This window comes from Hemitrygon akajei, chromosome 3, assembly GCF_048418815.1.
Source record: "Hemitrygon akajei chromosome 3, sHemAka1.3, whole genome shotgun sequence".
NCBI lineage: Eukaryota > Metazoa > Chordata > Chondrichthyes > Myliobatiformes > Dasyatidae > Hemitrygon > Hemitrygon akajei.
This window is the reverse complement of record NC_133126.1, coordinates 53,907,268-53,921,315: the sequence shown is the minus strand read 5'-3', so window position 1 is coordinate 53,921,315 and position 14,048 is coordinate 53,907,268. Positions and strand designations below refer to the sequence as shown.

The 14,048-nt window shown below is 37.4% G+C and overlaps 1 protein-coding gene and 1 long non-coding RNA gene across 4 annotated transcripts in view; one reads left to right on the top strand and one right to left on the bottom strand.

Moving 5' to 3' along the window:
- slc35f4 (solute carrier family 35 member F4) overlaps positions 1-11,308 on the top strand; it is a 143,790-nt gene extending 132,482 nt beyond the window's left edge. Inside the window, exons 5-7 of one of the 2 annotated variants that reach the window (XM_073039921.1) lie at positions 2,580-2,772; positions 5,974-6,063; positions 10,815-11,308. In XM_073039921.1, the coding sequence (XP_072896022.1) occupies positions 2,580-2,772; positions 5,974-6,063; positions 10,815-11,056 (525 nt within the window). In that variant the 3' untranslated portion in view covers positions 11,057-11,308. The remainder of the gene's footprint in view (positions 1-2,579; positions 2,773-5,973; positions 6,064-10,814) is intronic. The other variant, XM_073039920.1, reaches the window with a different exon arrangement.
- The window catches only part of LOC140725004 (uncharacterized), a 16,544-nt gene continuing 3,726 nt past the window's right edge, over positions 1,231-14,048 (bottom strand). The window contains exons 2-4 of one of the 2 annotated variants that reach the window (XR_012098235.1): positions 9,845-9,921; positions 5,934-6,109; positions 1,231-1,344 (exon numbers count right to left, since the gene is read on the bottom strand). This is a non-coding gene — a long non-coding RNA (uncharacterized lncRNA). The remainder of the gene's footprint in view (positions 1,345-5,933; positions 6,110-9,844; positions 9,922-14,048) is intronic. The other variant, XR_012098234.1, reaches the window with a different exon arrangement.

Sequence of the window (14,048 nt, the reverse complement as noted above, 5' to 3'; positions counted from 1 at the left end):
TGCAAATCCATGGTCTATTGAGACTAACAGAGGCCATACATATCAGGTTTGAGGAGAATTGGTTAGTGACCTTGGTGGTCTGCTTTGCATTGCTTAATAATATTTTAATGCTGGTAATTAGTCCAAACAGTTCAAAACTTTGTTACTGGTGTTAAGTTATTAATGCAATTTAATAATGCTTTTTTCCTAATCTATATTTAAATAAAAAGAAATGCGTCTTTTTGCATTGTACCTCTTCCTTAGGAGTTGCTTTGAATTAGTGACCTAGCTCTTGCTACTTTTGAACCTGAAGCATCTTTTAAAAAATTACTTTATTAATAAATCTAAAAAGTAAAACAAAATGGGGCGGCACAGTAGACAGACATACTTTATTGATCCCGAGGGAAATTGGGTTTTGTTACAGCCGCACCAACCAAGAATAGTGTAGAAATATAGCAATAGAAAACCATAAATAATTAAATAATAATAAGTTAATCATGCCAAGTGGAAATAAGTCCAGGACCAGCCTATTGGCTCAGGGTGTCTGACACTCCGAGGAAGGAGCTGTAAAGTTTGATGGCCACAGGCAGGAATGACTTCCTATGACGCTCAGTGTTACATCTCAGTGGAATGAGTCTCTGGCTGAATGTACTCCTGTGCCTAACCAGTACATTATGGAGTGGATGGGAGACATTGTCCAAGATGGCATGCAACTTGGACAGCATCCTTTTTTCAGACACCATCGTCAGAGTGTACAGTACACTGTACACCGAACCATAGTGCAGCAGTTCGCGTAATGCTATTGCGATGCAGGTCCAATTCCCACTGCTGTCTGTAAAGAGCTTGTATGTTCTCCCTGTGACCCACTTGGCTGGTATGATTCACTGTCACATCCCAAAGACGTAAGGGTTAGTAGGTTAATTGATCGCATGGGTGTAGTTGGGTGGCACAGACTCATTGGACAAGATGGGCCTGTTACCATGCTACGTCTCTAAACCAAAATTATTTTAAAATTAAAGTGGAAGAAAATGGGTGCTAACTTGCAAATACCATGTTGCTCAATGTTAACTGGATGGCCTGAATTTGCATTTGCATTTGTTCAGTTTGTGGAAGATCTAAAATTCTCCTTATCCTGAAGACATAATCAGCTTCTTCAATTTTCATTAATAGTAGGAGAAGGCAGTGCTCTTGTATCTCAATTGTAAAGCACTGGTTCCAGATAGCTGAACAGTATTTAAAATAAGTACCTTTCTTTGCAAAAGCAAATCTCATGTATTATGAATTGCCTTGTGTCAAAGTGGATCTCGCATAGCTATTCCAATAATTATCATCGGATTTTGGAGACAAGGATGGACAGCTGGGAGACTAAAGCAAATGCAAAAAATTAACGTTAATTCAAGCTCAATTTAACTACAGAACAGACAACAAAAGTACAAACAAATTTTGTAATAGTCTGTAACAGTCCTTTGATTTTGGTCAGCGTGTTTTCTGTTTTCAACATCATCTCCTGCTATTTGGGTCTTGGCCTTTATCCTCTACTGCTACAGTATTAAATGTTAAAAAAGTACATTGTTCTGCTTGACTAAGTTTGCAATCTGTGATTGAATGTTAAGACATGGATAAAATTAGACAAATTGCTACTCTGACATATGTTCAATGATAATCTTTGTCAGATATGGAAATGATGCTAAGGTATGTTTTCAGATTATTCATACCACTTATGTTAAGTAGTGGTTTGATGATGTATTTCATCTTTTTCATTTTTTAAGACTACATCACCATTGATTACAAGGTTAAAAGTTCATTTATACTTCACAAATTGAATGAAGGACAGACTGATCTAAAATTTGCTTTAAATCACTTAATTGGCTGACAGTGAACACCGGATGTTAGCTTTCTAATATGGAAAACAATTCCTCCCATTTGATGCTTTTTTAATATCACCATTATTTTTAGGAATAGGTTAATATTTTATTCCAAGTTATTATGTTGACATTTTGTTAGGAAAATCGTGGACCATTTGTTAAATGAACGTTTTAACACCACTTGTAATTACTTTTAATTCTAACTGGGGAACATTTCAAGATTGCCCATTAAGTATCACAGTTGTGCACCAATTTGAAGAATGGTAGCAAAGTTTTCAAATATCAACAGTCTAATTATAAATGTGGTTATGAAACTAGTTTTCATTGAAGCACAATTTCTTATTTCTAATAAAGGGATTAAATGAATCCTTATCTTTATGATGCTGCTCCCAACAATGAAATGTTATATTTTTAAAGTGACAACATTCTGATTTTGTACAGATTTTTGCCAATTCATTTAAATGTTATGGATACTATATCTCCCCACAATTTATAAAGTACATGATCAAATTCAGATGAACATAGAGCAAGAAAAAGTCGTCTCTCTGATATATCAGCTCTTTCCTTTGTCCACCGTGCTGCTGAACCTGTGGGGCATTTCCAGAATTTTAAAAAAATTACTAATCCAATTTAAACTTTGATTGTTTAATTCGTATAATTACAATTGTTCTTATGACTTACAAAATGTACCACATTATAAAATAACTTAATCTGGTTTCCTTAAATCTCTTCCAGGTCCTATTTAAAATGTTTCTGGGAAGTGCAAATTTTGGAGAAGCAGCCTATTTCATTTCTACTCTAGGCGTCTTCAATTTAATTTTTATATCATCAGCACCAGTCATATTGTATTTTACAAAAGTGGAGTATTGGTCCTCATTTTCTGCTTTGCCATGGGGTTACCTCTGTGGAATTGCTGGGCTTTGGTTAGGTACGTAACTTAAATGCCTCTTAAGAAATGGATTTCCTTCAGTTGTCCTACCCCTGAAGTAATAAGGATGGTAATGGTAGCGTGGTGCATCATGTCGGGTATTATGGCACCAGCAATACGGGTTTAATCCCATTGTAGTCTGTGAGTCATTCATACATTCTCCCCGTGACAGCACGGACTGTCTCCGGATGCTCCTGTCTCCTTCCACATTCCGAAATCGTATGGGTTAGTAAGTTAATTAGTCATACAGATGGACTTTGGCAGCAGGGTCTCGTAGGGCTGGATGGGTCTTTGCCACACTATTTGTCTAAATTAAACAATAAATAATAAAAATAATCTGATACAGTTTAATTTATCAAGCCTTTGAAGGTATTTTTTAAATTTTTATTATATATTGCATTATTATAGGTGAATTTAATTTTGTTATTGGGTAATGAAAGTAAGTGTGTCTCTTCCCTCATTAAGATTGATGAGTCCTTTCAAGGGAGTAAATTTAACTCTTATGAATGAATTGATTTAGGTGATGGAGTGGGCTAAAATGAATGACAAGACAGTCAGAAATCCAAGACCATTAAGTACAGGCATGAAGAAAACTCAACACTGATCAATAAAATCATGTATTGAAACTGAACATGGAAATCTGTATGTGGGGAGTTGCACTGCAGACTTGGGTTGTTGATTTCAATATAGTAATTGCTGAACAGAATTGTCCATTACATAAAATTGGTATGTTTCTCGAATGTGCATGACTTTCCTAAGCTTTCTGAAAACAAAGATGAGTTCTTCCAGCAGTTTGATTTTTGCTTCACATTCCAGCATCTATGGAAGACACCAGCAGTATGCCAGAAGTTCAAGGACTGTGGGGGTAGAAGTGAGTGCAGTTGCTAATGCTATGGAGAAGATGCTTGGGAAGTTGAAAGGTCTGAAAGTAAATAAGTCACCTGGACCAAATGGTGTACAGCCCAGGGTTCTGAAAGAGGTAGCTGAAGAGATTGTGGAGGCATTAGTAATGATCCTTCAACAATTAATAAATTCTAGCATCATTCTGGAGGACTGGAAAAGCACAAATGTCACTCCACTCTTCAAGAAGGGAGGGAGATGAAGGAAGGAAATTAGAGGCCAGTGGTTGGGAAGATGTTGGAGACAATGTTGAGGTTGAGGATGAGGTTTCGGGGTACTCAGAGGCACATGAGAAAATAGGCCAAATTCAGCATGGTTTCCTTAAGGAAAAACCTTCCCAGACAAATCTGTTGGAATTCTTTGAGGATAGACAAAGGAGAATCAGTGGATGTTGTGTGCTTGGATTTTCAGAAGGCCTTTGACAAAGTGCCGCATATGAGGCTGCTTAGCAAGCTAAGAGCCCATGGTATTACAGAAAAGATACTAGCATGGGTAGAAAATTGGTTTATTTGTGGGAGACAATGAGCGGGGGTAAAGGGAGCCTTTTCTGATTGGCTGGTTGTGTTCTGCAGAGGTCGGTGTTGGGGCTGTTTCTTTTCACGTTGTACGTCAATAATTTAGATGAAGGAGTTGATAGCTTTGTGACCAAATTTGCGGACAACACGAAGATAGATGTAGAGGCAGTTAATATTGTGGAAACAGGAGTCTGCAGAAGGACTTAGACAGATCAGGAGATGGGCAAAGAAGTGGCAGATGGAACTGTGTCAGGAAAAAGTGCAGGCTATTTTCTAAATGACAACAAAATTCAAAAATCTGAAGTGCAAAGGGACTTGGGAGTCCTTGTGCTGGATTCCCTAAAGGTTAACTTGCAGGTTTAGAGAGTGGTGAGGAAGATAAATGCAATGTTCGCATTCATTTCAAGAGGACTAGAATATAAAAACAAGGATGTAATGCTGAGGCTTTATAAGCACTGATGAGGCTTCATTTGGAGTATTGTGAGCAGTTATCTAAGAAAGGATGTGCTGACGTTGGAGAGGCTTCGAAGGAGTTTCAGAAAATGATTCTAGGAATAACAGGCTTATGATGAGCATTTGATGGCTCTGGGCCTCTACTCACTAGTACTTAGAAGAATGGGCTGGAAGGGGGCGGATCTCATTGAAACACTGTCTGTTGAAAGGCCTAAATAGAGTGGGTGTGGAGAGGATGTTTCTTATAGTGGGAGAGTCTATTAACAGAGGGCAGACACTCAGAATAGAGGGGTGACTATTTAGAACAGAGATAAGGAGGAATTTCTTTAGCCAGAGGGTGGTGAATCTGTGAAATTCATTCCCACGGGTGGCTGTGAAGGCCAGGTCAATGGGCATATTAAGGCAGAGGTTGATAGGTTCTTCATTAGTCAGAGCATGAAAGGTTACGGGGAGAAGGAAGAAGAACGGGTTGAAAGGGAAATGGATCAGCCATGATAAAATGGCAGAGTAGACTCAATTGGCCTAAATCTGTTCCCACATCTTATGGTTTTATCTGCAGTCTGTCGTGTCTCCAAGATGAGAGCACACTAGTATTTAATAAGTGCTGAAGGTTTGAAAGGCAATTCTTGCAAAAACAATATAGCTTCATGGATAACATCCTGAGTGTGAACCAAAAAGTTCTTCACTGACTACTTTTGTATATACCAATGTGCAATGACCATAGTGCACACCTAGGATCTCTACACAAGAATACTATGAATGCCAAATATACTGCTGCACTTTCGGAACCAAAAAGAACCACAATCAGTCAGAGCCTGAAAAGCACCAAGCAATAGTTTCAGAGATCAAAAGTTACTGAGAAAAAGGCAGAGTAGATCCAGCTTGTATACCCCGCTACCCAGCTCACTAGGACCATGGATAGAGGATAGCTCCATCTCAGGAGGTTAAGGGTGTTGTATCATTCGCACCAGTGATAATTAGCTGAGACGAAAACAATATCACCCAGTCTTAACAGGTGGGATTATTTTTAACTGAGGTGGACCTAATATATCCATTGGTGCAGACCTCACTGTCCTTACGCAGTTGTGGGAATGTTTGTCGGGAAGATTAATGATGACTCACAGCAGTTCACTTTTCCACAGAAAAGTCTGTCTTCACTCATACAAAACAGTAGTACAATTTCCAAAGTAAGATTATTATCTATTTAACCAATATCATAACTGACAGTAATCTACTCAAAACAGTTGGTGCTATTGTTGTTCTGTCCAGAATGGAAATATATAAATAGTTCACCTCAAAATATGAAATATATTTATTGTTGCTTTTTCTGCAGCCTTCAATATCCTTGTGAATGTCGGCGTTGTCTTAACATATCCTATCCTCATATCCATTGGAACTGTACTCAGCGTCCCTGGAAATGCAGGTAATTTTCTTGTCTTTACCTTGATCTTCTGTCCTTCACAGTAAAGCTATCAAATAAAAACGCATTTTGTGTTTTTATTTATTTCTAGCATCTACAGATTCACTCGTAAAGCTATCAAATAATTATTTTCTTCTGTACTTTAGGTTAAGAAGTATTAAAAGTGACAAAACTATTGGACAAAAGTTTGTTTTTTTTCCCCTGGTGTTAATCTGGCTGAATAAATTGCCTGACCTTTATAAAAACTGTCTTCTTTCACTGTATTGGGGAGGTTATCTTCACCTTGATGTGCTTTGGTCCTCATTATGGTTAGAATAGTGTAGGTTCCAGCATCTTACAGCTGCTTGAACTTTCTTGAACTTTTACGTCAATGACATATTGAAAGCAGTGATGTTGAAAGTTGTGAAATTCTGTAAATACGAGTTATTTATTATTGCCAAGTTTCAGCAATCACTATCTATCACAATGTCATTGACATAATTACTATTGAAAGAAAAAATTAGCTAAAAATTATTTTAAGCTTTTACAATTCTCTGATTTTCTTTACCAGCTTCCTTCTTTATCCCTATTACCTTTGGCCTCAGCTCCCTTCTTGCATACGCAAACTATACACACTTCCACTGAACCATTTTCTCTTTGTTATATTTTAATTTCTGGAATCATTGTGAAGTTATACCTTCATAGTTGCAATGAAATGGCCATTACTCACATGAGAGCCTTAACCCCATTTGCTGATCTGGATCTCAGCCATCACAAGTGGCTATAGCAATTGACATTTATAGAATGTGATTAAGGATGTGAAAACACAATAGCCATAGTGTCCGCACCCAGACGTCACAGAAGCCGGCTGAACTCATGGTTAAATGGCCAAAATGGCTACAATACATAAACAAAATGAAAGAAATACCTTAAAACTTAAGGTATCACACTCAACCATAATACAAATAAACACAACTTTAGGAGAACGGCAAACTATTGGATGAGAAGGAATGACCTTCTGACCTCATTCTACATTGTTTGCTTTCAGTAGGAACCTGCCTGTGCTTGAAACATAATTCTGTACAGTTCTAATATAGATTGGTCAGAATATTGCAGAACAGTGCAGTTACATTTTCTATTCCATTTACCATCATCAGTGAGAAGTACAACTGTAGCAATAGCAATTTGTCCATTTGCTAATTCAGTTATCCTATAGAACTTTTCTTTTCCATTGTTAATGGTGGAACAGAAATATCACCGCTGAAGTTTATTTAATTTATTCATTTTTTGGGATCTGGCCATAGCTAGTACAGCTGGCTTTATTGCCATCCCTAGTATTTCTTGTGAAGATGGTTGTGAAAAGTGATTTCTGGGAAAGGCACTATCACAGCATTGTGGGATAGGATGTTACAGGATTTAGACTAATTTAAAAAAGAATTTTAAGGTGCAAAGAGTTAAAGCAACCTGCCAACTTTGGCAATAATTGTAATTGCTACCCATGTCTCTAATTTGAGTTAGTTACTGGCATATTATAACTTTTCTAGTAAATCACTAACTGGAAAGCATTCAATGCATCCCAACAACCTAGCAACTGAAAATCAACAAACTGGAAGTTTGAAATTAAAATGGAAAATACAGGATGTACTCAGCAGGTTAAGCAATTGAGTGCCTAACACATCGGTAAAACTATACAGAAACCTGTGGAAATACTGCTCAGCTTAGATTCATCAACTTGTGAATTTGCTCATAGTTCTGTCATTTGCAGCCTCTTGTGTCTCCATCTCCCTCTGCTTCTGTTTTGCTGCCCTTTGCTGCTTTCAACTTCTGAAAATATATACTTTCAAACTTTGGCAACAGAAAATGCATGCAATTAAAACTCTTCTCAAAGGATATTGTAGTTTCCATGGAGAATCTGTCTGCTTGCAGTTTTCTTCTTTACTTCTCTTTTAATGCATTCTCTCTGAAATGCTCCCAAACATACACATAATTGGTGCTTTATATTAGGCAGTTTAAATTCTGGTTGAGAATGAGAATAATAAGGAACAAGACTAACCTTTGAAGGTAATGAACTGTGTAGTTAAATGAACTATTGCACTGAATTTGAAGAGCAGTTTGCTGGTGCCCTTCAGGTTCTGACTGATTGTTTTTTTTATACGGCTCCCTTGCACCAGCTCCATCATTTAATAAAGTAATTGTTGATCTTTGTACCACTTTCTTGGATTATTTGTTTATTTCCTTAATATTAAGAATATTATTATTTAATAAAAATTGCAATATCTATAAGGTAGAGAGATTCTTCTCAGCCTGGAAAATTTGTACATATCTTGAATGCATTCAGCCAGGGCTTCCAGACTCCAGAGAATTCTAAAGATCCACCTTCCTCTTGAGGAAGAAATTTCTTCTGATCTTAGTCCTGAACAGCCATCTCTTCATTTTGAGAATGCATCCATCAATTCTAGACACCCCAACCAAGGGAAATGTCATCTCAGCATTTACCCTATCAAGTCCATAAGAATTCTGTATGCTACATTGACATTATTTTAAATCTGGAGAACACAGGGGTAGTCTGTTTAATATCTCCAATAGAATCAGTCTGGTAAAACTTTGAGAGTATATATGCAGCTGTATAAAACTTTAGTTTGGCCATATTTTAAGTATTATGTGTGGTTTTTGTTGCTGAACCATAGGATGGATATGGAAGCTATGGGAAGGGTTCAGAGGAGGTTCACAAGTTTGTTGCCTGGGTTAGAGAGTATTATCTATAAGAGGAACTTGAACAAACTTGAATTATTTTCTCTGGATCACTGGAGCATGAGAGGCAACCTAGCAGAATATATCAAATTCTGAATGGCACAGGTAGGATAAATAGTCAGCGTTTTTCTCAGGATGAAAATATCAGATACTAGAATACAGAACTTGATGTTGAGATGGGAAAATTTGAAGGACATTCATGAGGTACATTATTTTTACATGGATAGTGATAGGTGCCTGGACACATAACCAAGGGGAGTGAATGAAGCAAATATAATACAATTTTTAAGAAGCATTTAGACAGATGCACGAATAGACAGGGATTAGAGGGGTATAGACCGTGTGCAGGCAGCAAGGATTAGTTGGGATTGGTACCATGGTTGGTACAGACATTGTGAGCTAAAGCACCTTTCAAATGCTGAACAATGTTCTATGTAATATTTCAGGGTCTGAAATATTACATATCTACACATTATTACCTTCCAATCTGTGGGAAAAATGCTAGCATCCAACAGCATTTCAATAAGATATCTTTATGCTTTACTGAAATTCTCTTGCAATAAATGAGAAGATGCTATTTCCTTTTTGTTGGCTTGGTAGAACTGCACGTTAGCAGTTTGTGTGTATATGGACATCAAAATAGTTTTGAACAGGAGCATGTTTTAATGTTTAAAGAATACTCCGCCTTACTACTTTTTTACTAAAACAATGACCTTCCAGTTTTCTGTGATATATTTGTCTGGCATATTCTCAACCTTTTACTAAGTTGTCTGTATGACCCTAAATTCTCTCTGCACCCCGCACTCAGATTTGTGTCATTAATAAGCTTGGATATAATGACCCTATCTTCTCAAAAGTTATCATTGAAACACATTGTGAACAACTGAATCCCCACCACCATTAACTGTAGTACTCCACAGCCTCCCAATCCAATAGTGACCCATTTATCATTTCTTTTCTTTTTCTGATCATTAACTAACTTTCAATCCATGCCAATGTATTTTTCCTAACCTGATACTCTACTTTTGTTTAATCGTCTTGTTTGGCACCTTACCTTATCAATTGGTTTGCAAATTTCCTGTATTCTTAATTAGAAGATTTCCTTCTAATCTGTGGAAAACATTCCAGAATCTATGGAATTTTGAAAGATGAGAAGTCAGTGCATCTTGTATCTCCATATCTACTTCTTTCTAAACCTTGGAATGCAACATCATATCCTGGGAATTTATCAGTTTTCTGTCCCATTTTGCAATAACAGTTTTTTGTTTACAAATATTAATTTCATTCAGATTTTCATTTATTTTAAACTAATTGTTCTCCACCATATCTGTGAGATTATCAGTGTCATTCATTTTTAAAAATTCTGTCAATTCCTTATTCCCCAATATAATTTCTCCTGCCGCATTCTGTAAAGAATTCGTATTAATGTTTGCTAATGTTTTTCTTTACACCAACCTATAGAAGCTTTTCTTTTTAAAGTTAGGTGCAAAAACGTGGAAGTATTTTTTTATTTGTGTCAAAGCCCTCTCTTTAAGAAGCCTCTGACTGCAGTTTATGGGATCTTTAGTTACACTGTTATGCCTATATAAAAGTAAGACTTCATATTGAAAGTAATTGAGCCAGAACTTGTCACTCTCTCTTTACTGACCTGTGTGGTAAGTACTCATTAAAAATTTTACAGATCCACTTCTATTAATTTGAAGCTGAGTGCTGCCTCAATTCTAGATCATGAAGTCCTGCCTCTGGACGTTGTGCAACATAATGGTGTCACATTATACATATATTTAAAAAATCTCTCATTGGAAACATGATACTTATAATACTTAGACTAATGCATAAGTAAGTATAATTTTTAAATGAAGTAATATATTTATTTATAATAACTTTTTTGAGATAATAATCATATTGCATTTGGGCTGTAAGTATTTAATATTCCAAGTTGTGATACATTCTGTTTCTAGTTTTAATAATAAATTATACAAGAACACTTACTAATGAATTAATTTACTTTTATTGTTACACAGTTGTTGACCTCCTGAAACATGAGGTAATATTCAGCATGGTGCGATTAGCTGCAACAACTATTATATGTATTGGCTTTCTATTGATGCTACTTCCCGAAGAATGGGATGAGATCACTTTAAAGTTTATTAACAGATTAAAAGAAAAGAAAAACGAGGAACAAACAGAAGATGTCACAGAGTCCAGTGTCCACACCCGGACCAGAAGCAGAGCAAATGGTACAGTGTCAATACCTTTAGCTTAAAAGCAATCATGTTTTTAAATGCACGGGAATGTATATTCTGTGAATATGATTTAGTTTTGTGTAACACAGTATGCTATTATGACATTACTTTTTGAAGCAGATCTACTGTATACAATATAAATATGATACAGTTTCACTATAAAGAATATATTATTGCAAATTAATCTTTATAAAGTTATATGGAAATGGATGTTAATGTCTAATAAATTTTTGTATTGAAAGTCCTCACATTGTTATTTTTATTATTTATTCCTTTGATTAAAATGAATATTTTATCTTTTTGATTGTTGTTACGGCACTTAACTGTAATATAACACAATCAAAATAAAGATCTATAGAACACATACCGCAACATCTTGTTTACTCAGATAGAGATCATACTCTATAACTTTTTTTGAAGAAAGACCTGATAGCAGTAAAAGCGCTGGCAATCGTTCTTGGCGGTCCACTGTATTGTGATTAGCATGCCGCCATGTCTGCCCAGGTGCTTTTTGATGGCATGGTTTTTGTAAGGCACAATCAGATCATCAATGAAATCACTCACAAGTTTGCCTATGGGTCATAGGAGGCCACAGACTGTTTGAGACTGGACGACATGGCATAACCTTTTCAGGTTCTCAGATGTCAGGAAATTGACAGGAGAGGGGTGGGGTGGGTGTGAGGTGTTACAGTTCGGAGGTCTAACATAAGAGGAAAATATATAACCATATAACAATTACAGCACGGAAACAGGCCATCTCGGCTCTTCTAGTCTGTGCCGAACGCTTACTCTCACCTAGTCCCACCGACCTGCACTCAGCCCATAACCCTCCATTCCTTTCCTGTCCATATACCTATCCAATTTTTTTTTAATGACAATATCAAACCTGCCTCTACCACTTCTACTGGAAGCTCGTTCCACACAGCTACCACTCTCTGAGTAAAGAAGTTTCCCCTCGTGTTACCCCTAAACTTTTGCCCCTTAACTCTCAACTCATGCCCTCTTGTTTGAATCTCCCCTACTCTCAATGGAAAAAGCCTATCCACGTCAACTCTATCTATCCCCCTCATAATTTTAAGTACCTCTATCAAGTCCCCCCTCAACCTTCTACACTCCAAAGAATAAAGTCCTAACTTGTTCAACCTTTCCCTGTAACTTAGGTGTTGAAACCTAGGTAACATTCTAGTAAATCTCCTCTGTACTCTCTCTATTTTGTTGACATCTTTCCTTTAATTTGGTGGCCAGAACTGTACACAATCTGTTAATGGCAGGACCCTTAACAGCACTGAGGTATAGAGACACCTCGGGGGTCTAGATACCTAACCCATTGAAAGTGGCTACAAAGTAGATAGGATGATAAAGAAGGCTCATGGAATGCTTGATTTTGTTGATAGGAAGATTGAGTATAAGATTCAGGAAATCATTTGCAGCTAGATAAAAATACCTTAAGATATAGGAGCAGAAATAGACCATTTGGCCCATTGAGTCTGCTTTGGTTTGGTTAGGCTGCATTTGGAGCATTCTGCGCATTTCTGTTTGACCATTACAGGACACATGTGGAGGCTTTGGAAAGGGTTCAGGAGAGATTTACCAGGATTCTGTCTGGATTAGAGAGTGTCAGCCAAAAGGAGAGTTTGAACCAACATGGCTTTGTGCGTGGTAGGTCATGTTTAGCAAATCCATTAGAGTTTTTCAAGGAGGTTACCAGGAAAGTGGATATTGTCTACATGGACTTCAGTAAGGCCTTTGACAAGGTCCCGCATGGGATGTTAGTTAGGAGGATTCAGTTGCTAAGTATACATGGAGAGGTAGTAAATTGGATTAGACATTGGCTCAATGAGAGAAGCCAGAGAGTGGTGGTGGAGGATTGCTTCTCTGAGTGGAGGTCTGTGACTAGTGGTGTGTCATAGGGATCAGTGCTGGGTCCATTGTTATTTGTCATCTATATCAATGATCTGGATGATAATGTGGTAAATTGGATCAGCAAATTTGCTGATGATACGAAGATTGGAGGTGTGAACAGTGAGGGAGGTTTTCAAAGCTTGCAGAGGGATTTGGACCAGCTGGAAAAATGGACTGAAAAATGGCAGATGGAGTTTAATATAGACAAGTGTGAGTTATTGCACTTTGGAAGGACAAACCAAGGTAGAACATACAAGGTAAATGGTAGGGCACTGAGGAGTGCAGTAGAACAGAGGGATCTGGGAATACAGATACAAAATTTCCTAAAAGTTGCGTCACAGGTAGATAGGGTCATAAAGAGAGCTTTTGGTACATTGGCCTTTATAAATCAAAGTATTGAGTATAAGAGTTGGAATGTTATGGTGAGGTTGTATAAGGCATTGGTGAGGCTGAATTTGGAGTATTGTGTGCAGTTTTGGTCACCAAATTACAGGAAGGATATTAATAAGGTTGAAAGAGTGCAGAGGTGGTTTACAAGGATGTTGCCGGGACTTGAGAAACTGAGTTACAGAGAAAGGTTGAATAGGTTAGGACTTTATTCCCTGGAGTGTTGAAGAATGAGGAGAGATTTGATAGAGGTATATAAAATTATGACGGGTATAGATAGAGTGAGTGCAAGCAGCTTTTTCCACTGAGGCTAGGGGAGAAAAAAACCAGAGGACATGGGTTAAGGGTGAAGGGGGAAAAGTTTAAAGGAAACATTGGGGGGGGGGGCTTCTTCACACAGAGAGTGGTGGGAGTGTGGAATGAGCTGCCAGATGAAGTGGTAAATGTGGGCTCACTTTTAACATTTGAGAAAAACTTGGACAGGTACATGGATGAGAGGTGTATGGAGGGATATGGGCCAGGTGCAGGTCAGTGGGACTAGGCAGAAAAATGGTTTGGCACAGCCAAGAAGGGCCAAAAGACCTTTTTCTGTGCTGTAATGTTCTATGGATTGTTTTCTCTGGAGCAGCAGATGCTGAGGGGAGACATGATGGAAGTTCATCAAAATAAAATAGGCATAGATAGGGTCGACAGTCAGAAACTTTTTTGCAGGAAGAAATGTCA